Here is a 23,426-nt window from a genome sequence, read left to right as displayed (position 1 = left end):
TAGTGTAGACAGAGCAGAAATTGGGTGTAGTGTCTCTCACCATTACGTTTCATATAAGACTCACCTTGTAGTAAATTTCTTATTTTAGAAATTGTCTTAAAACTTACTCTGAATTTTAAGTTCCAGTGTAGAAATCAATATTTCATGCTTAAAAAAATCACCCCGTCCCTGCATTTTGCACATGGTAATGCTGGTACGTCTACAGCCAAATAAATTTGACACTGGGAAGTAAATGTGTGAAGATCTGAGGTTTATTCCTGTAAATCTCTAGAAACAATATTAGTATTTGAATATGAAAGTACTTCAGAGCCTTGTTAAAAAGTGAAGAGAGCATTTTTATAAGTATTTCAATGTTGTTTCAAGGCCTGGACAGATAGTTTCTCACTTTAGTCCACAACACTACACGTAGACTTTCTGGTCTGGGATGAACTCTAAAAGAAAAAAACTAAAGTTACCGCTGATGTAGATCTGATTGTCTCTGTTATGAATCTTGTTTACCAAAGAGGAGTGCTCTTGAAGATTACATGTACTTCAAAGGGGAAAAAAGGGGGAAATACATTGGGGGTTTTTTAATTCCTTCACAGAATCACAGAAACATAAGGGTTGGAAAGGACCTCAAAAGATCGTCCAGTCCAACCCCCCTGCCAGAGCAGGACCACCTAGAGTACATCACACAGGAACTCGTCCAGGTGGGTTTGAATGTCTCCAGAGAAGGAGACTTCACAACCCATCTGGGCAGCCCCTTTCAGTGCTCCCTCACCTCAACAGCGAAGAAATTCTTCCTTGTATTCTTTGGAATCTCTTGTATTCCGTTTTATACCCATTGCCCCTTGTCCTGTCATTGGTCATCATTGAGAAGAGCCTGGTTCCATCCTCCTGACATCCACCTTTTACATATTTGTAAACATTAATGAGATCACTCCTCAGTCTCCTTGTATCCGTGAGAAAAATACACATGCCTGGACAAGATTATGAAACTCAGCATAGGGTTCTGTTTATGCATGTATTTGATCCTTGAATCCCACAGAGACAGTAACTGGTGCAGGTTTATTTGGTGTGATTTGAAGAGCTAAGTGGTGAAGTGGTAAACAAAGCATGGACCCTCCATGCTTCTCAGTCAGTGAATAGTTGTTCATTCCAGAGTCCAAAATAATAACTACTAAAAAAAACCCTAACAAGTATTTCTGTAATGTTCAGGGTTAAGCAAACTGCAGAAATTGTGAGTTACTGTGTTCTGGACTTGGGGGGATCAGCTCTAAGGAATACTGCTGTCCTTTCCAACAACAGTGTCTCAACATTGACAGGATGTTTATGGGATCCAAGGAGTATCCTATCCATCACACCAGTCAGCCCTGTGGGTTAGTTTAGAATATGACCTCTTTCCCCAAACATTTGTCTGCTTTGTATTAACAGAATCCTTTCCTCCTCCTGTTCAGCCACACCTTGTCCTTCTTTTGGTCAAAAAATGTAAAAAAACCCAGGATTTATAGTCCCTTCACCCTGCACCCCCCAGATTTAGCTTAGTGCAGCCAAGCTTACAAAATAGGAAAACTTTTGTGTTAAATAATGCTCTTCTGGATATGGTTCATTTTGTGTCCTCATTCTTTGGGTACTCTAGGTGAATGAAAACAGTGCCTTTTTTCATGTCATGCGGGTCATGTCCTCAGGCATCAACCAGTGTTGAAAGAAAGGGGAATAGCTCAAAAGACCTTTAACTGCTGCACTTGACAGAATTTATCTACTTCTTCCTTGTGGTCATTGATTAAGTCCTGAGGTGTCTTTTATATGAGCATTCTTTTCTGCTTTTGTGAATGTTATGTATTCAGACACATTTTTATACTTAAGAACCCTAAACCAATGAGAAGGTTTTTATTTTAACTTTAAAAGGCTGCTTTAAAGTTTTTAAATTAAAACTTTACTGTCTTTCCATTTAGTTCCTAAATATTTTCTCTCTCACAGTTGAATTTAAATGCATTTCTTTGTTCTTAAATTTCTCTTAAGAGAATCATTCTTGATTCTCATCATAGGGGAGGATATTTGCAGGCATATATTTGCAAATATATGAATGTTAGAATGTCATGTTTGTTTGGTTTTGGTGGGTAGGTCGGGATTGGTTTTGCACTGCTTAAATATTGATGACCAGAGCTCCCAAGAGTGACAGGAGAATATTTTCTATTGTGTTTTGATGATCTTAAAAGCTAACATGGTTACAGAAGAATGGATTTTTGAGAGGAGTGCAAGAAATGGGAGACTGAAAAGAGCTTTTCCACAGGCAGAGATTATTTTCTTCACCTTCTGCACAGCTGCCAAAGAACATTGCTTAGAAATCTTGTTTGTTACAATTACCTGACTCCTTGCTACATGTACTCAAGCCGTCTTTCCCTCACACTTCATCTGTCTCAGTTCATCTGTAAACAGTATTGACCCATGAGAGAGCAGAGGTAGAGGAGAGATTGGAAAGATGGTAAATAACAATGAGCTTGAGTCCTTGAGATAGAACTAGACTGCTTGATAAATTATGAGCAATCAAGCATGCTTTCTTGCAGCTAAACACAAGGTTATGCAAATAAGAAGAAAGACTCCAATTCTGGTTTGTATGACAGAGAGCTGTGCTGGGCTACTGTGTCCTGGTCCAGACCCTGACTTGGGAAAGGCAGCTGGAAAAGTGGAGAGGACTCAGTCTGACTCAAGGATCTGAAAAATGTGCATTGCAGCAGAAACTGAACAGGTCAATCTGTTTAATTTATCAGCCATGAAGTACTGAGACTTCATCATACTGTGTGAGTACCCAGGCAAGATATTTCTAAAGTAAAGGGGTTTTTACAGAGCTTTATTTCTACGACTGAACTCAAATTGGTGTTGGTAGTGCTAAGGTAATTAGTCTTTCTCAAAGATGTCTGTTCCAGCGTTTGCATCCAGGATTCAGAGTACCAAATACTGGACAGAATGCTATGAGGTGTCTTATACAGGGGTTCAGAGCAGTTGCAGAGCTTACAGGCGTTAAAATCTGTATCTGTAGGGGGTTCAATGTCAGTATGAAAGTGTAAAGGCCATGTATATAGGCTAGAGACTGTGGAAGAGTCTTCACAGTCTTAAAAGTGTCATCACAAGTCTTAGGTTTTAGCACTGAATGCATCAGCTTTTCCCAGAAGAACTTCACATGCCAGCAGCATGTATTGCTGCATGAACTACCTGTTATATTTGAAGTAACTTTTCTTCTCATACTAACATTTTGATGCAAAAGTCATTTAAACAGAGGGAATGGTTAATATGGCATAAAAATGGAGTATGTATTACTCCAGGCATGTATGTTTTAAGTTCCCTTTGAATCTAAGGGCTATTTTTCCAAGACTTTTGATGATTTGTTATATAGCATGGAGTTTCGTTGGTTCTGGTTTCAACTTTGCTGTTAACAAAGCCTATCAAGTCAGCAATCAGCTTTCTGAAGCCTTGTTTCTCTCAATGTAGCTTTGCTCTAGGAACAAGCAATAAGTTTCAAGGTGGTGTGATTATACTGAGGTACAGTCTGAAGCCTGTGAGCTTTATAGAACAAGATGCCAACACATTAATGCAATGAGATGCCTGTACTATTATGCAGCTTCCTTCATGGAATAAGGAAAAAGCAACTTTATCCTGATCTAAACTGGAAGAGACCCTTAAAATTAGAAGTGGAATTTAATTCAAAAAAAGGGGAAAAAACCAATAATTTGACACATTCCCTGAAGAGATCTCGAAACATCTCCTGGTTCTCATGAGGAAGAGTGACTAGAGCCAATGAACAGAGATGGCAAAAATAAAAGGAGGCTTTTGATAAGATACTAATGTAGTATCTTATCATATGTAGCTTATCACTTCTTGGCCCTAGTTCTGTGTCTTCTACTTTGTTCAAAGCATGTGTTCATCAGGAAAAAAAAGGAGTTCAGATGAGTGATCTTAGATATTTGTTTAGCCTCTTTTTTAATTGCAGAATACAGATATGGATGAGTTTTCATTCCATGTTCAACATAAGTGAACACTTACTGGTGAGATATAGAGATATATAACTGTCAAATTGTATTTTGACAGTTGTGGAAAATGAATTCATTTAAGGCTTTGGAAATATGATAGGTAGTTTTTATACTCCTGCATCAATGACCAGAAAAAAAGCAGGAGATAGAGATGGGCAGCATCAAAGTGTATTTTGCACCTTTTTTAGTAGTATGAATAGCTCTTTCAGTAGAAAACTATCAAAGGTAATTGTTCTTAATGCCAATGTTGGATAGAGTCTTTTAACAGTGTCCTCTGATTTCTTTTGTTCTTGTTAGAACATTTTTTATACAGAAAAGGAAGATACTAGAAACCTCTCACTTTTTTTTCCAGCACTTGCATCTATTCTGGGTTTAAAGTTCAGTCAAATTAGATGTTTCTAATAACATTAAGGAAGCATCATTACCTAATTGGTAGTATTTTAGTCTGCTCTACAGAGTTTTGACATACACAGATACTGCATGGCATAAGTTACAGAGATTGTCATGCTGTCCCTTGAATTTTATGCTTTTTAGTCTTCTCAGACAAACTTTGCTTGGGCTGGGTACCTGAGTTGTAAGAGTAAGAACTGTACAAGTTACATTTAGGCTGACATCATGCTGCTAGAGAGGGTCAATAGTGGATGAAAGTTGTCAGAGGAGGGTAGGACAAGCAGACAAAAACAAGGTAAGACAATGTTTGCCTGTGAGACAAGCAGAAGCATGTGAAGTCAGATTATTGTGGCCATGTGCTGTGTTCATCCTCGGTATACCAATTCATAGAACAATTTACTGACATCTATGAGTCAGTCTTATCTTGCTGCTGCCAAGTGTATTCCCTCTCATGCAGTGCTTCCTGGGCCAGTGTATAAAGGAATAACCAAATGCTGTGTGTCCTAGATGACATTAATAAGCAGGAACAATGCAGACGCACTTTCCTTCAGATAAAATGAACTTCAGAGCACATACTTGCAACATTTTCTAGTGTAAAGCAGCATAACTTAGAACACATCAAGATGCTGGAAAAGCTGCTGAATAATGTTATAGTCTTTATTGTAAGGCAAATATTTTATGCCTTATGTATTGTATTCTAAATTAACAGTTTTGTTCACATTCCTAAACTTACAGAAATGCACAGTAGTACCTAATTTTAGTTAATGCCCTGAACATTTTTTCCCTATGAATTTTGACCTATATATTATCCATATCTTACGTATAAAATACCACTGAAAAGACTCAGCATTTTATTTACTATAAATGGATTTTGAAATAGAAAACACAAGGGGAAAATGTGTTTTGCCTATGTAGTATACCATTTAGAATGTTAAAATCTATGTAGCATATGATGTTTTCCTGTTTTCTTCATCTATATTACAGGTTGTGATATTCAGTGTCACCTGGGGCAACGTTAAACCCAGACCCATAATGCTCCAGATGTGATGTGGCAGATGTTTCAGCTAAAGCAATGTTATGAGTATTTTTTCAAATAGTCAAATTCAGACACACATTTTACACCAATATTCCATTTTGAAGTTGTGAAACGAGTACTTTTATAATGAAGACTCTTGATTTGGAAATGCACTGTGGCTTTTTAATACTTCTATGTCAAAAGAAAAACTGAAAGTCACGGGTTTTTTTCTTCCTTAGACTTTGAAATACTCCTTTTAAAAGACATCACTTGAACTTTGTTCTTTTTTTAATTCCATTTCAGGTTTTTCTTCTATCATCATGGCAAAACCTTATGAATTTAACTGGCAGAAGCCAGTTCCCTCTTTTATGCAAGATGGAGCTGTGTTTGATAGATATGAAGAGGTAAGAGGCCACTTGCATTTCATTTGCTATTGTCTTTTAAATATGTAGATGTTACAGAATATTTAATGTTTTGCTTTCATTGTACACAAATAACTACAGAAATGTTCAAGAGGAGGGAATACCAACATACCTCATTGCTATACATGTTTTTCTTTATGAAAGAAGTTACTTCAAAATATATTTAATCCCTCTGACTTGAAATAAACCCCATGGAAGAGAAATAGCTCTTATCTTTGCAGATTCATATAGCACATTACTGAACAAAGTAAATTCTTCCATGTTTTTTTACATCTGTTGAATGGAGAGGACTGAAATAGCTCTTTTTTTGTAATATACAAACTGAAGACCTGCATCTCACAAGGGAAAGTAAGAGGACACAAAACATTTATATTCTGATTCAAATGCATCATTTGAGATCTGCTGTGGATTTAATCTACTTTAGAAAATCAACCTGTATTCTATCTGAAATATGATTGCTATGATCCCTCTTTCAGCAGTGCTTTTATCCAAATTTATTAAAGGAATGAAAAACAGGGCTTTTTACACGGCTGAAATGAAGTGCTGAGACATTTACTCAGCATTGATATGCCTGTGACAATAATTTTATCAGGGTCTACTTTTAATCTTGTTTGGACAGGAAATCTCTGAAAGTTGAAGACATGTCAGTAAATGCCTTCAGGGGTATTAGTATTTTCCTCTTATCTTTTGAAATGTAAGTAAAAGGTATTTTTTATCATGAGGCCTGCCACGATAGGGATAGTTGTTTTACCCTGTATTTTCAGGTTTGGGGAGAGATAAACTAAGAAGATACTAGTGGACATTGAATTCCTTAGAAAGGGAGTTCAGAAAAGTTTTGTTTCTTCAGCCAGTAGTGCTCCAGAAACTCTGCCTGTGAGGATGGAAGTGAGGGAATATGGTACATGGTCAGGACAGAAAGAATATGCATATACAGAAGAGAGCTTAAGTACTCAAATTCTATCTGAGATCAGGAATGCTTCACGTACTGACAGAGAGAATGAGACATCCCATAAATACACTGTAGATCAGTGGAGCCAGCAGGCACATCTGCAAGACTAAATAACGCTGGACAGATGTGGAATGAGATGGTAGCACCAGAAGTTTTGATCCTTACAGATGAACTTACTGCCTTGCAAAACACTGTAGAAATGGAGGCCTGCTTACCACCTGTGGAGCAAAATGGGTTTTGTACATCCACCTGATACTCTCTAACTGCATTGCTTGCTGCAAGTTTTGCTACAGTTTGCTCCAAGTTTGCTATGGTACAGTTGAATGTCTGATTTGTTTGCTTGAAGAGGGCTCTTCTGCAGAAAACACTAAAAAGCTTTCACTTAGGAAGCTGTGTGTTTTATCTGCAGTGTGATAGGAATCATCAGGGCTGTAAATAAACAACAGTCACACTGAAGTTAAGATCTGTAGCCTGTAAACAGTGAACACTTGGTGGTGGGGCTGTTTAGGGACAGGAAAGTTGAGGTGCTGGCAGGAGGTGTAAGAGTGATACAAGATGGAGGCGACCATGCAGACCCTTCAGCCAGAGCAGGAGGAAGGAAGGAGAAGCACTACACCAGAGACCCTTCTGCAAGCCATAGTGAGAATGCAGCTGTGCCCCTGCAACCTATGGAGACCCATGGTAGGACTGAGAGCCACTAGCAGCTCCGTGTGAGTGAGCTCGGACGGGCGAGGGACTGTGTGGGGAGGCGGCCATGGCCCAGGCTGTGCTGGAGCCTGCGGGCCCAGAGCAGCCCCTCACGAGAGGCAGAGGGGAGCTGCGGCCTTTGGGATAAATGTGCGTCAGAGCAGCCTGTGCAGGGCTGACGTGTGTCAGGTACCCCACAGACTTGCAGGGAGGATGGGTACGGAGCCCACCTGTCCTGAGGAGGGAAAAACGGCAGAAGCTATCAGGAATAGACTGACTGAAACCCCAACTCCCTGCCCCCCCTCCCCTAGCCGTTCAGCGAGGGAAGAGGTAAAAACACCAGGACCAGGGCTCTGACCCCGGGAAGAGGGGAGGAATGGGGAGAAGGTGTTCTTAAAAGGGCTGGTTGGACTCTTCATTGTTGTATTACCCTGTGTTGCTTTATTTTGGTTAAGTTTTGGGGTTTTAAGGTTATGTTTTACTTGATGTTGCATTAAATTATTCTCTGTTTTCTTCCCCAAGCAGAGTAGCCTGGTTTGTTTTGTCCTGAACCTTTAAGTGACAATTAAGCTCTCCCTACCCTTTGGCAATTCTCAGCCTCTTTGGTACTTGAGGCTAATTGTGGTCTTTTGTTCCCTGATGGGCCTAAACCACAACAACAGGCTATTATTTAATGGTGACGTGGTAGTGACCAGGTAGCCCACCCAAGAGAGATACCACTGTTTTAGAAATGCAAGGTCCAGTCCCTATACTACAGTGCTTGCAATTGTCAAGAAAAAGGTTTCAGGTCTAGGCTTCTAATTTTCATGGAAATACTGTGCTTAATTCACCACCCCAACAGAGAGGTCACATTGGGGAAGAGAGAAGTGGTAAGTTAACCAAGGTCATACAGCCAGTTAGTGCAGAACTGACGCGCAGGATTGCTGGTACAGGCTCTGGGTGACTGAGCAGTACAGCATGAGAGATCTTTTGTGTGCCAGAGTTTCGCTGAGTGGCTAGAAAAATCTGGATTATTGTCATGGGGAGAAGTGTCTTGGTCTATCTTTTCCTGATAGATGAGTCCCCTTAACCCAGATGGTTTACAAAACGATGTGAATTTATTTTAGGCCAAGCATGACTATGTTTGCTGAAAAGTCTGAGTCTAGCAAGTTACGTCAGCAGAACATGGGAAATAAAAATCAGACATGATTAGGAATCTTACTGCACACATTGCATCTATATAGTCTGATGTTAGGTGCTTTTTTTACACCACACAAGGAGACAAATTCCAGAAAAAGTAATTTGATGAATAAAGACTGGTGTACAGCATCAACATGAGTGCAGTTTACATAGACAACTTTGTGGAAAACCATTTTTGGAATGTCAAGAGCTTTTTGATAGATGGGGACACAATAAATGACCAAAAGCTGCCTACCTTTTATTGTGGAAGTAATCTTTCTGAGACACGTATAAAGAGATGCTCATTTTGATTGGTAACTAGCTGCATTTTTACATGAAGCAGGACTCAAGGACTGTAAAACTGTTAAATCTGAGGTGTCTGTCAACAAATAGGTTTCATGAGGGATAAGTGCTAGGGTGAAAGCAGGACAACAGAAGTTATGGTGAAGAAAAATGGACAGAGCAATGCACAGTGGAAACTTATGCACAGCAGTGTTGGCTCAGAGTGAGCTGCAGCAAGTTTATACTTTCTATCTCATCTCCCCTGCCTATAAAATTAACATAGTTGTTTGCTATTTGGATAGAAAACTGCAGTGTGTCAGTCCTTAAAACCTGTAAATCTCGTTTGAGGACCTAAAATGTTGTCCAGAAATGGTAGACACCGTTCAATTTATGTGTCCAGGGAAAAGGAGAAATTATCCGAAATACATCATATCACCTAGGAGGACTCAAGGACAGTACTCAATTGTGGGCCCAGTATCAAGTCAGGATAAGGCCTGATTGGAATGTGACCATTCCTTAGCCCACACGATACGCTTGTTCCGTAGCAGAGGCCAGAAAGTCAGCTGTAGCTGCTCTTCGATGTCCTACATTCAGGGTCAAGGTGGGAAATGCCTCAGAGGAAGCCAGGGAGAACAAACTGGCCTGTATAGCCTTACTGGCTTAAAAACATGCTCCATGAATCGAGGGCATTGGAGTTTTTACTTGGTTATGTTACCTGAATTCACATTGTCTTGTATGCAAGACTCAGAAAACATCTGTGTATATTCATGTGCTTGCTGCCCTCTTGATATGCACAGCAGAGGATGTGACATTTCAGAAAGGTGCCTCAGTCTTCAACACAGAACAAAGCACTGATCTCTGAAACAGTAATGGGTGCTGCAGTCTGCACACATGCTTGTTGCTTCTCAATTCAGGAAGTCCTGGATCCTTTTTTTCTTTAAGAGATGATTGATTCTGCACAGTGTTATCATGTATTCTGGCTTAATTTATGATGTGTTAATTGAGGCTGGAGGTGTGTGGAGGAAATTTCCTTTTTAATTCAACTAATCTCATTGTTTTTTTCTTTTGCCTTGTCTTTGGTATGTCATTCATTTCTGTACAAATCAATGTCCTTCAAACTCTGCTTTGCCAGATATTCTGACTACAAAATGCTCATGGCACATATGCTTTTGTAGTCTGTCAGAAAAGTGCTGCTTTATTTTTGGTAAATTGGCAATTTGGCGAACACATTCACATATTTGTAACCTTTACAAAGTTTGAAGCATTAATTTTCAATGATTTTTTGAAATTCTATTTCATTAATAATTTTTCCTAGATAAGAATCACTGCTTTTATTAGACAAAACAAGAAATAGGAAGATAATAATGAAATGCATCACAATGTCTCAAAAAGACAAACCATTAATGACGATCATTTTTGGCTCCCTCATTTCCAATTGCTTTAGGATTAGCAGATTTTCCAGGAACATATTTGAGGAGAAATATCTCAGTCTTAAAATTTTTTGACCAATAAATAATGACATTTGCCAAACTGACTAAAATAATGATCTCTATTTTCTTTTCTATAGGAATCGTTTGTCTTTGAAAGCAACTGTCTCTTCCAAGTGGATGAATTTGGCTTTTTTCTGAGTTGGAAAAGCGAAGGAAAGGTATATTACAATCACATCAGGAATATGTTTTAGATACTATTGCACTTGGTTTATATTCTGGATAGTTTTAAAAAATTCAAAAAGACTGTGTTAATTCCTGTAGAAAACCAGTCTTAGTCGTATTCTTCTAGAATGGATGGAAGTGATGTATTTAAGAGAGAATTAAGTGATATATAAAGGAAATATACTGTTTAATTAACAATGCTTACAACTACTAATGCAATTCCTAACAGAGCCATGTGTCAACAGACCTTTGAACTTGTACCCTTTCTTGCCATTTCAGGAAGGACAGGTATTAGAATGCTCCCTGATCAACAGTGTTCGTTTTGGAGCGGTACCAAAGGTACTCTAGAATTTATACTCTTCATTTAAACAAAGGCTATTTAAACTGAAGATGAAATGCAGGATGTTCATTGCTTTAAAACAGATCGACAACACAGCTTTTCTTCTTCAATCACCATCTAATGTTTGAAGTTTTAAAGGCAAATAATTTGGTGTGATCGTAGTGGGAAAGTTGTGTCATCTGATGTTTCTGACGTAGCACAGCTCTCAGCTTTCAGGATGCAGTGAAAGCTGAATGACAGACATTAAGAGCACGTATCAGGTGGTTTTAGTTGTTTTGAAACTGTGTTGTGGTACTTGGTTTAGAGATCTGGAAAGAAAAATGTTTCATGTGCCAGGTTTTGTTCCTATCTGTTTAAAATTTGTTTTATCATCTTGCTCCATTGACAGAAAATGTGGAAAGTTTTGTTTGCTCCCCTCTTTATACATGTGACCAGGGCAGCTGGTCACTGCCATTTTGAGGAACATTAACAGAAGTATTAGCTAGGAGTTCTGGAGAAACCTAAGGCTTTGCATTTGTTTTCAGTGGTATTCTGCAAAAGGAATGCATAGAATTTTATCAAGTGAGTTGTGGGTCTCCCTCCTCCAGGCCTTTAGTTTAGAAGACTTGTGAAGCAAGATAACTGTTAAGATCTCTGCATTTCCACTTTCACGTGTGAAGTGTGTTAGCTGTAGATGCCCATCACTTTATTCTCTTGGGAATCCATAGACTAAAATCTTTCCCCCATAGAGAAGGGGTATGAGAAGTGGTGTGGTGCAGACAACCCCATTCTTCATGTGCTGACAACCATACCAATATGCTTCAGCCCTCAGCTCTGTCTTTACGTAGGTAATTTGCCCTCTATGCCCATAAAATCTATAGCACTTGACCCTCAGCAGAGGTGCCAGAAACAGCTAAAAAGTCAGACAGATCATGACTGTCAGTAACTATGGACTTAACTAGAGTGGAATAAGTTACTTAGAGGTTAAGACTGTTCCTTTGTTTCCACTCCTTGGAGTGATTCATTTTTCTTTTTTGTGAAGAAAAATGTATTTAAAATACTTCATTTATTCCTGAGTTCTCACAGTTTTGTTCCTAATTGTTAAAATATAACGTTTTCCAAGTTTACAGACAATAATTCTAAGTGAAAGCATTCCTTTAGGATGATTGGCAAAGATTTAAAGCTGTTAATTTATGTGGAAATGCCTCTTTACCGTAGATCATTGCATAACAGAAGTATTGCAAGTGTAACCCGCTGTTTATTCTGTTTAACAGGATCCCAAAATACTAACTGCACTTGAGGCTGTTGGAAAATCAGAAAATGAGTTGGAAGGACGGATAGTGTGTGTTTGCAGTGGCACTGATCTGGTGAACATCAGCTTCACTTTCATGGTAGCGGAAAACACAGAAATAGCCAAGGTATTTCCCAATTAAACAGGGTATGGGAGTTAAAAAAAGAAGAAAGCTCCTCATCAGTATTCAGTTGTTTTTCTTGAGTAAGTCAGCCTGCTTCACTGACTGAAATACCTGTTTTGATGTCTGCTGCCACACTCAGCAAACATCCAGTTGGAGCACTGTGGTTTGAAAATAACGGTGACTTTTGAGCCTCTTCATGCGCGGTGATTTGGCAAAAGTGGACACTGAGATCATTAAGCATAGGACACCATTCCTTCAGCTGTTTATTATCTCAGTGTGGGGCTTGTACAGCACACTATGTGATGTTTATGCAGTGGGTCTGTAACACAAGGATGCTGAAGGGAAGAGCAATTACTTTCATTTTCCTGGTGGGTGGAGCTCAGCCCTCCCAAAATTTTGTTCAGCGATAACCTCATTGTATTGTGTGGTTCATATTATTTGAAAAGACAAAAGCAGGAAAGAAAATTCTCTACAGTTAAGGGGATTCCAGTGTACCCAGTTATTTTGTGTTTCCCGTTGACACAGAACACTCTTAAGAAAACAATAGTGCTTTTTTACACGTCATCTTCCCCCAGAGCTTATGATTACAGTTACTGCGAGTTCTGTGGCTCCACCAAGGCCTTGTACACAGTCTGTCTGCTGTAAGCTACTCCTAGAAACTTGATCCAGAGTATTGATAGTATGCTACTAGCTCAGATCCAGAGTTTCAAGGGATTTTTAAAACACACTTTTTTTCTTTGCTTTTCTTTCCTGATTTTTTGTACTTACAATGTATAATAATCTGTTTTGCCTCTGAGGTATATATTGAATAATGATCAGTAACACACCTGCTAAATCCTCTTCTTTAAAGCTGAGTATCTGTTTGCTGAATGCAACATCACTAAATCCCTTGGCAGACCTGGTTGATTTCTCATTGCTTTCTTACCTCTTTGAACACTGGCAGTGCTGAGTAAACTTCATAATAGGAGAAGTACTTGCATACTTACATGGGTACACTAAATTGATTCTATTGTGTGTACTTTTAGCTGGCTTACAGGGTAATAGTGTGCCACAGTTATGTTTTAAAAACATTTTAGAAGCAAAGAAAATGGGATACTAGCAGCATTCACTTTTATGCTTAACCCAGCGGTGTCTCCGACTTATTCTGAGAACAGAAGGTTGGAGTTTAGTTTCTTAGCCACCTTAGATCTCAATGAACTGTAGCAGACTACTTGGCTTATGAGGAGTATGTTGGCCAGTTACATAGACTGTGAGCTAATTATACTGTCTGAAAGATCTACTGCTTCATTAACTGCCAAGATGCTTACACAAAATGGTGTGTCATGCTGTGGTCAACTTGTGGAGATGCTCCCAGAGGTCCATAAGTGTGAGAGGCCTGCATTTGGGTCTTTGCACCAAAATGTATATCCATAACTCGTCAATAATGGTGATCCATCTCTGATCTGTTTGAGGCACAAGGGAAGAGGGGTCAAGTAGGTGAAGTCAACAACAATGTAGAGCTTTCTAAGTTGCCTTCGCTGGGGATATGGGCATATTGGGAGTAATTTGGCCTGTATTGTATTGGCCTTTTGTGTATGGTAAATATATCAACTTGGTTCTGTACAAAACCATTTTTTTCTAGGAGTTATCTGCATATAGAGCTATTCCTGCTGAACTCTTCCTGTTCTATTCATGCAAAGACAACTTTCTTCTGGGACATAGTAAATATCCTCTAGAAGAAGCAAGTCGTTGCAGAGCATTAAGTAGCTATGCAGCTGCTAACTGCAGGTTAAAATAGGCCTTGATTTAATCCATATTTGAAAGCAATCCCCCCTTGTGAAATGGTTGAAGAAGAGGGGGCAATGACTGTAGCTTAAGCAGATCAGATATGTGCAAGGGATGCTTTCATAGCCGTTTCTGCTTTTCCCTCGTGTTGCAGTGAGAAAGGAAAGCATTACTTGCTGTCGATCTTGTGTAGATCTCTGGTAAACCAGCAGGCTTGGTTGGCACCTGATTGGGAAACTTCAAACAAGGGAATTTAGAAACAGATCCAAATACAAAAGCCTAGAACCTTTCTGCCCAGAAAAAGGGCAAAAAGGCATTCAGCATCTGTAGATAATTTACAATTTGGAAAGAAGTAATTGTTACTCATTGAAGGCTGGGTTGTAATAGAACCAAATAACCATGACAAATGAGAAAATAAATGCAAGTTCCTGGCTGCTTCAGGCTGCCCATGTGACGGGTGTTAGCGGTGGGACACACGTTCTGCCAGCTTCTATAGGACTGGGTGGCAGAGTGTGGGGGCAGTCTCTTAGGGGTGCCAGGTAGACATGCACAGAGCTGCTGCTTGCTCTGGGCAGTGGTGATCCCTCCCCTCTAGACAAGACTCCTCATAGCCTGTCCCTTGGGGTCTGTCATCTTCTCTGCACTGGGGCAGCCCCATATTACTCTGCCTCCTGTGGGGATGTGCTCAGCAGGTCTGGCCAAGTCATCACTGAGCTCCAAGTATAGCTATTCCAACAACAAGAATGTGTTTATTATCTCTCCACTTGTCTACAAGTTCCAACTCTGGTATTTACATTCTGTCTACTTAAATTTTATTGGTATTTTCAGCTGAGAAATTGGGTTTCGTTTCCACTCTTAAAACAACCACAAAATAGGGTGTACTCTGTCTCTGATTGCAAGCAGCTGTCGTGGTCCAGTCCTAAAGCAACTCCACTGTGGTAACAGAGAGTGACTGTAAAAGGTGGAATTTAAAATCTAATGTTTGGAATCTTGATTAAATCAGGTTATATAAATAACTGTGACCAAAAAGTAAAATACACACACACATTAGAGGTGTGAGTATATGTATGTATTTTTCTTTTTACTTTCCCAGATGGACTTTCTGAGACCTAGTAATCTGATGATCTGCTTTCCTCTATCTAGGACATTTGAAAAGACCACTGAGCATTTGGGGACAAATTTCCTTAGTGCAGAAGTGATATAGTGCTTTTGTGAGGCCTTAGGATAGGCATGCAGGCTGCCTATCCACAATCAGTCTAAGTCTAATAAAGCTTTTGTAGTTCAGCAACCTAAAATCTAGACTTTCCTTCTTCTTTGCTCACTTTGACGATACATTAAGAAGTCTGACTTAAAAGATTAACTTAAATCAAGTCAGCTCTTTTTACATTCTTTACTGCAAATCAGAAGTTGTTCTTGCTCATATGCAGCTGTGCTGTTGGGAAGGCCCGTCTCTCTAGCTGATAGATTTTGCCCTTCTGCTCTCCCTTTATGTGAACACTCCTAATTCACTTCAAGGAAGAGCCACAGCGTGAGGCAGAGCTCATGTTGCTTATTTAGGGGCAGAGCTCGTACCAGTTTTTAAGAGAACCTGGCTCTGGGAAATTCTGATGCACATCATTGATCTGGTGGTAGCTAGTGGTGGGAGCAGCCACAGAGGAGACACAGTGGGAAGGAGAATGGAGTAATGTTTTACACTGGTTTTGGTAGCAAATAAGTATTTTCTACAGGTATGTTACTTGCTGAAACCTGTGAGGCAAGAGAATGAATAACATGTGCTGAAATGCTTTGTTACTCATATGCTGACGAACAGCATAAAGGTAAAATGCAAATTTTATGATACAGCTACTAATATTATGGTGTTGAAAGCATTTCATTTTGGCATTCCTAAACTTCTCAACTTTTAAGTAGGAATAGTACTTTTCATTCTTAAATTTCTTTCAGTTGGTTTAAAATGGTTAAATAGACAACTATGGGGGTTTTTTTTGTAAGATGAAGCACTTCAGGCTGATCATTTTTGTTGCTCTTTCTCCTGTATGACTCTTTTTGACTTACAGAAAAGTTCTGTTTCAGTTGAAACCATTTTTTTTTCCTCAAAGCAAGCTATTTGCCCAAATTATATTGCCAAGAGGTAGCAGAAGATTCTCACAAGAATATCCCACAGCCACATTGCAGAAAAGTTCTGTTTTCCCATAGCTTTGGTTTGTTTTGATATTTCAAAGCAAGAACTGTCCAAGACACCTGTAGAACATACTAGAACAGAACTCACCTGCTGTTTGCTGTGTCCCAGCTATATTAGTATATGGCTTGTGTCTCTTAGCCTACATGATAAACATTTCTACACTGTGACTGTCTTAAATATGCTTATGTGTTCAGGTAGCCCTGTGACAAGTATGCAATACTGTGTTCTCTAGAGAAGTCTTCAGATCCTAGCCAGCCTGCTGTTAAGGGTCTGTTTTGCCTTGTCTGTGCCACTGCAGAATTATCAGTAAGCTGAGCGCTTTAGCCCCGGTTGTCTGTAGCCAAGAGGCTGTTTTCACTGTGTAAAGCTCCTCTATGTTTGTCTTAGTTTGTATACAAAAGCAGCCAAAGTGAATTTTCTGGCCACATTCAAAGCAGGACCCTCCAATGCTGGAAAGGTCATTCCTGGGTAGAAAGGTGGTAACAGTCTGGACACATTAGGCAGCTCCCAGTACAGAGTGTTTTTGTGAGCCTCATCTTTCCTGACTAAATACTTGAACATCAGAAGATTCCCTTTTTATCTTTGTGACAGGATTTTCCCAGCAATCTGCTGCAAGTCTGTGCTGCAGTTGGCCAGGTAGGGAGTAGGCTTTACATCCTCAGTAGCCTAGTCTTCTGGCTTTTGTAGTAATACTCAGAGAACAGAGTTGATTTGTGAGGCATCTGCGTTGAGAGCAGACAGACATCTTCAACTCAACAGCAGCACTGGGGTAAAGAGGGCAGAGAGCCAGGGAGCCCTGCCAGGCCCCAGTTGGCTTGGGAAGAGGTGGGAAACAGGAATCTGTTCTCAGTGGGTTTCCTCAGCCTTCAAGCTATCAAGCCCTTGACTCTGACAGCGAGTCACAGGCCCTGAATGCTAAAATCCACCTCCTTGCCTCTCCAGCTTTTCTGATGCGTGGATTAAGTAGTGCAAATGTGGAGAGACCACACTGAAAAAGTGAAGGGTAAAACCTCAAGAGGTCTGCATAATCCCGACCTCATCTCTAAATACGCAATGGATGACCTTGTCTAAAATTTCCTGAGCTGTGGGTTACAGCAATTCTTAGCCTTTTGCATTTTTTTCCCTATTTTAATGCTCCTTAAGTGAAATTTTGATGGCTAAAATAGAGCTGAGGGGTCAAACTTATCTGCGTGCGCTGACACTGCTGCCTGTGTTTTGTTGGTAAACCACAGCTATCACAAAGTCTCTAAGTGCCTCAGAAGCATTTGACTACTACTGCAAAAGCTGAGAGAGTGCTGTTTGATCAGTTTTCCTTGCACCCTCTCCCTGAGGAGATATTTGCAAATGTTGACTCTTGTTAGAGAAAACTAACACAGTCTACTTATCCCAGCCTGCAGTGTACTTAGATTTTGGCCTCTCGTGTCAGCCTCTAGGGATGTGTGTTTAAGGTGTACTTGTCTTTGGTTTTGATTCTTTTCATGGTTGTTGTTTCTCTAGGATTAGAGAGCAGGGCCCAGATTCCTCCTTTTTTAAGAGTCTGGAGTAAGTCTTTATGAGAGCCTTTCAGGCCTTACATGGACATATTAAAAGTACCAAGTCAGATCTTGAAAATCACAAAATATTTAGCTCTACTGTGATTCAAACCTGTCCTGTATTTCTACCAAAAACATGTAGCTCTGCTTTCTCTAAGACTCAAAATGTTTCCAGTGTGCCTCATTTCAGAGTTGTTATGGGATTTTCCGTCTTTGGAGAGGTATTAACTTGGAAATGCTGAGCACAAGAGAATTGAGAATCTTTCTCTAAACGTACATCTACAGATCTTTCAGCTTCATCTGTAAACTAAGGAGTGCTGTCAGCATACAAGCAAGGCTGCTGCTATATTCTTAGTAGCATGTTAGCTGTGAAAAATCTGAGCTTCTCTTTCATCCCTCCCACAAGGTCATCAGACAAGCATACATTAAATGATTTGTTGTCAGGAAAGCAATATATTGCCAACTTGACATTTGTCAGAGTATCCAGGCTTTGGATATTTTGTGAATATCTGTTGACTGGATCACAGTGCTTTCAAACTGATTATGAAGAGAGTTGTTATTTCAAGGCTATATTTATTCAAAAGGACCAAGAGTTTGAATGTGGTGCACTGAGCCTATGTATTGATCTATGGATGAGGGAATTATTTCTTACATCATTTTATTACTTTATAGGATGTTCACAATCCAGAAGCTTGCTTTTTTGTGTCTTTTTCCCCCCTAAGCTCTCTTATTCCTCCTTAATTTGGGGCCAGCTGGTAGCCGTGGGGGATATCTGATGAAACACTCCAGAAACTGCTTTAGCCTGAAGTACAAACAGCCAGATGCTACATGGTAGTGCAGCTGTGTGGTGTGGAACAGATAAGCAAATGTGTCTCTTGAACTGCCTCCTCTTGCCCCTGGGACATCATGCCAATGTAAAAATGATTTATAAATGGACACAGATTCTTAGGTTACCCCCTTGCCTGTTGCCAGCAGAAATGTGATGCTTTTGTGGCTTATCAGTGCTTGGCTCTAGTTCTGTGTTGTTCTAGTGTAAGAGAATGCAGTTCCCGATTTGGCATCTTTGTGAGGAAAGGGCATTATCATTGAAGAAAAAGATTAGCAAGTCCTCTAAAGTGGAAATCATCAGGACAACTCCTGCACAGAAGTTACTCGATAAGGGGTTGGCGTGTTGATTTCTTTATATACTTCTTGTTTTTTTCTGGCAATGTTCCTTTCTGGCAGCTGTTCTTGAGGTACAGTGGTAGCTTCAGAACCGAGTGCTGAGTAACCTTGCTTTTAAACGCTAGATTTTGTTAAATCTAGTGCAGTTGCAATCTGTTGCCTTCAAATCAGAATGGTCTTCTCTGTATTTATTTCCTGGTAAAACAATAATATTGCCACTAATGCACCAACGGTGATTTTTAGCAGAAAAATATGGGAGTTTTGAAAGACTCAAGTTTATTCACAACATTCATTTTGCATAGTTGAATTTTGCAGTTCTTCTTGTTTGCAGTCCATAAGCCATTTTACTGTATGGCTCACTGTTGAAAGGTTGAGGAGCTTTTAAGGGCCTACAGACTAATCTGGATTATATGACAGTTAAGTTTTTTATAGCTGTGACAGTGTTAATGTAGCAGTAATGTTACATTTTACTGTTTTAAAAAAATATATATATAATAAACAAACCAACCACCAAGACCCCAGTGTAGATAATTGATGATAGTTGAATATCAACAGTTCTAGGAGATAGAAATGTAGGTAAGACTTGTTAGGCATTTGTCTTGAAGTTTTCCTGTATCATTTTAAGTGAGGGAACCTTTGCAGGAAGAGGTAACTGTTCCCTGCCAGTTATATCAGTTTTAATAAATAATATTATCTCTCCTCATGAACCTTGCCTTCTTTATAACCCTGGGCAGTACATCTATACTGTGACTACCAAATAACCTTACCCGTGCAGTTGGCAAAAGACAAACGGGAGAGCAGACTGTTACCGGTGGGTTGTTTTCAAGCTCAAAAACACACCTAAGAAAACCTCAAATTGCTAGCTTTCCTCATAAATCAGACTTCTGTTTTCAAAAGATAATCAGATACACACTTGCTGTATCTGTGTGCATATTTTGTGCAGTACTTTCTGCAAATGAATATTTAAACATTAATAAATGTCATAATAAATAGCTACTTTTCCTACAGCAGAATGGATTTATAAGACCCGTTTCTAAGGGAGTCTGATTAACAATTTCCTCTTTAAAAAGAATTTTGTGATGTGCTTATTATGTGTCATGAATAAAAAGGTCTACTTAAATGTGTTTATCTGCTGAATCTACCTTAGACCTTGTCTGAGCCCATAGGGATTTACTGCCCTCAGTTTACAATGTGCCATTTTACAGAGACATTAGTATGCTTCCTATATAAATGAGGATTTTTTTCATCTGCTTTGCAGATGTGCAGCACTGATTCATGAAAAGAAAACTATACTCATCTGCATCTATTTATATGTGTCAGATTCTGGATCCTGCCCAAGTCGGTTCAAGCTGCATGCACAGAATTTGGCCGGAAGCAAAGAAGCTTCTTTATTCATAAGGTTAATGTTAAGCAGTGGACCAAATCCCATCTCACTTTCACCAGTGTAAATTATCTGTTGAGTAATCTTAGCATTACAATGGTATAATTGAGATCAAACTTGGCTTGTAGTGCTGTCATTTCCCCCCTCCCCCCCCCCTCTTCCTATAGCTTTATCCTGCCAGGATTCTTGGTGAAATCACTGAGTGTTCACGTTAAGGCCTAATCCTTAAGCTTTCTTCTATGCAGTACTGAAAAGCCTAGGTGCAAGCTATGGTAGATAAATGGATCCATAAAAAGGAATTACATAAGTAAGTGCTGTAATGCTGCTGTTGGCTGAAAGTTATCCCAGTGATGACTGGAATGTTTTGCCTTTTTAAGGATGAAAGCAGAAGTCAAGCAGGACTTGAATATGTAACAGGATGTTAGATGAGGTCAGCGTCACAGAGCAGTTGTGACTCCCTGTGGTTTACTGTAGCTTATTAATAGTTTGATTTCATCCCTTTTCTAAAACTGGATGAGTTAAATATGTCATCACATATTCTATAACGATGCTCAGTAATAGCTAATACTGCCAGCCACAACTGAAAAGGAGGCATGTGTTTATACACGCTATAGAAATAGAAGGCTTAATAAATCAATCAATGGACCGCTTGCCGTTGCAGGCAATAAACTGTTTTAATAGCACCACTGATGCTATAATGTAGTACTTGGAAGAATGGAAAGCACAATCACTTTGTGTAGTGAAGGATGAAATAGTAATGGGTAAAATATGGCTGCACTTTTTTGTGGTGTTACAGGCTGTGAAGTTGGCAGATTTTTTTCCTCAGCTCAGGTTATTAACATTATCCATAGCTGCAAGGAAGAAGAGTCTTCCCCCAAGGCAGACTTTCCTACTTTTTCTCCTCTTCAGTTTTCCTAATTTGATGTTTCTGTATTTTCATGTTTTTCAGCAATGGGTAGAAGGACTTGGATCCATCATACATAACTTTAGAGCTAACAATGTCAGTCCAATGACATGTCTCAAGAAACAGTAAGTTACTTTGTTGCCTTCTCTTTCTCTTTTACTTTTCTGCACTTGTATTTTTCTTCTTGGAATTTTAAAAACCCATGAACATTTTCAATCACAAAACAATGCAGTAAAGAAAATGCTCTTAAATTAGTGTAGAGCTTATCTTTCATTGTGACCAGAAGAGGTCGCAAGTCTACATCTGGCACATGGCCAGGCGAAATTATAAGAGAATTTGCAACAGTTCATTTGATTTATTGATATTGTATGTTTTAATTACTGTCTTGTTTGTTCTTTCATCGTTGCATATGCAAACAAAACCCCACGAGTCTTTCTCGTCTTCACACTTGTGTTAATTGCTGTACTGATTCTTTTGGGCTGCTTTTTTGCCTTTACAATTAAAAACCTGCTCTGCCTCTAAACTAAGTGGTTACAGAATGTTTTTATTACAGAGTAATGATTTATTTGTAGTAATTTCACAGATGTGGCAACAATCTGAAGCTAAAATAGAAGTATCTAGATCTCAATTTTAATAAATAGTATTTTTAAGAGATTTCATTCTTAATTGCAGTTGGATGAAACTGGCTTTTCTAACAAACACAAATGGGAAAATTCCAGTTCGGAGGTAAGCACAATTGGAAGTTCCAGTTTTTACCGGGTACTGGTTGCATGATGTTAATAAAATTCTTTGTCTTAATAATGGAATAAAATAACCATTTTATTCCTAATACCTTTCTAAAAATAAATGCAGAACTAAATATGCTTAGTTGAATTCCATTCCTTCTTAGTAAACTAGGCAGAACTTATCAGCCTAGTAATATTTTTCTTAGGCTAGTAGAATGAAGATATGAGTGCTTACAATTGTTTTCAAAGTCACTTAGAGCTAAGAGCATCGTTATGCTTAGCTTAAAACTCTTCAGACTCTGGCTTTTTCAGTTGTAAAACATCATAAAATACTTATGAGAAGAACCATAAAAGCTTGTAAGCTGGTTAAGTGGAGGACAAAAAGGTACATTTTAAAGTTTGTAGTTCCTTGTAAAAGAGACAGATATAGCTCTGCCACAAATACTTCTGCTTTTATAGAAACCTCCCAGATAATAGTTCTGAGTTTTCTCCACATGGTAGATGGATCGTTGGGTTAGTTGCTGTTGGTAATGGAAAAGCTAGGACAGTGTATTTCTTTCTGTACAGCTATTAACTATTACAAGTTCCTGATTTTTAGTCCTTGTTGGCTAGGCAGTATTTCTCCTCCCTCCTGCTCTAGAAATTAATTCTTACTGATACGCTGAGCTTCTTTCCTCTTCGTGCAGTATGTGAAAACTACATTTTTGGGGCATGCTGGTTTTTCATAGAAACTCAGAAGCAAGAAGGAAGACTTTGTAAGATAAACCTCACAGAATGGTTTGATTCAAGGTAGAAAGAAAGGCTTTTGCATCTACAGAATCTGCAAGAAAAGACAAAGGGCCTGCCATGCTGCCTTCCAGGCTGCTTTAGTTTCGTGACTCGGGTGACACCTTGACAGTGTTAAGGTTACTTCAGCATATTAATCTTTCAGCTTTCTCATTGCCAAGCCCCTGCTTATTTCTCAAACCTGAACTAAACTGCCATGAGGCGCCATCTGTGAAGAAGTCCCATTAGGAATAGCAAATGTAGAGTAACGAGGAGGGAACAATACTATAGGGGCAAAGGCATTTCCAAGACTTCAGGGCTTATGTCTTTGTTTGAACATAGACCTATATTCCTCAGTATGAATTTACAGTGCAGTAGCTTGTCTGAACCTGTTCCTGGCTTGAAATTTAGCACACATTTAGTGAGGCATAAATTCTCTCTGTTGTGCTACTGCACACTGATTTGTGTATGCAGACGAGCCCGAGTATTGCTGAAGAGAGTCCAGTCCACTGGTTCTAGTGTATTAAATCTGTAAGTTCAAATCACTTTTATTCCCAGGTTGACATAAATTGGTGTCTAGCAGCTTAATTTATTGCAGAAGTAGTTTGCTTATACATTTGAAAGGTATATACTATTTCAAACTGTGCAAAGGGAAGCTGAATCTTCTTTACATCTGGATGCTCCAAGGAGTGCATTGTGTTGGTGTGAGTGAAATG

The 23,426-nt window shown here is 39.2% G+C and overlaps 1 protein-coding gene across 3 annotated transcripts in view; it reads left to right on the top strand.

The window, feature by feature from the left end:
* PLCB4 (phospholipase C beta 4) overlaps positions 1–23,426 on the top strand; it is a 194,502-nt gene that overhangs the window by 97,934 nt on the left and 73,142 nt on the right. For all 3 annotated transcript variants that reach the window (XM_061989252.1, XM_061989253.1, XM_061989251.1), the window contains 6 exons: positions 5,716–5,816; positions 10,478–10,558; positions 10,842–10,901; positions 12,156–12,299; positions 21,266–21,345; positions 21,893–21,946. In XM_061989252.1, the coding sequence (XP_061845236.1) occupies positions 5,733–5,816; positions 10,478–10,558; positions 10,842–10,901; positions 12,156–12,299; positions 21,266–21,345; positions 21,893–21,946 (503 nt within the window). In that variant the 5' untranslated portion in view covers positions 5,716–5,732. The remainder of the gene's footprint in view (positions 1–5,715; positions 5,817–10,477; positions 10,559–10,841; positions 10,902–12,155; positions 12,300–21,265; positions 21,346–21,892; positions 21,947–23,426) is intronic.

This window comes from Colius striatus, chromosome 2 (assembly GCF_028858725.1).
Source record: "Colius striatus isolate bColStr4 chromosome 2, bColStr4.1.hap1, whole genome shotgun sequence".
Taxonomy (NCBI): Eukaryota; Metazoa; Chordata; class Aves; order Coliiformes; family Coliidae; genus Colius; species Colius striatus.
This window is presented reverse-complemented; position numbering and strand designations above follow the sequence as displayed.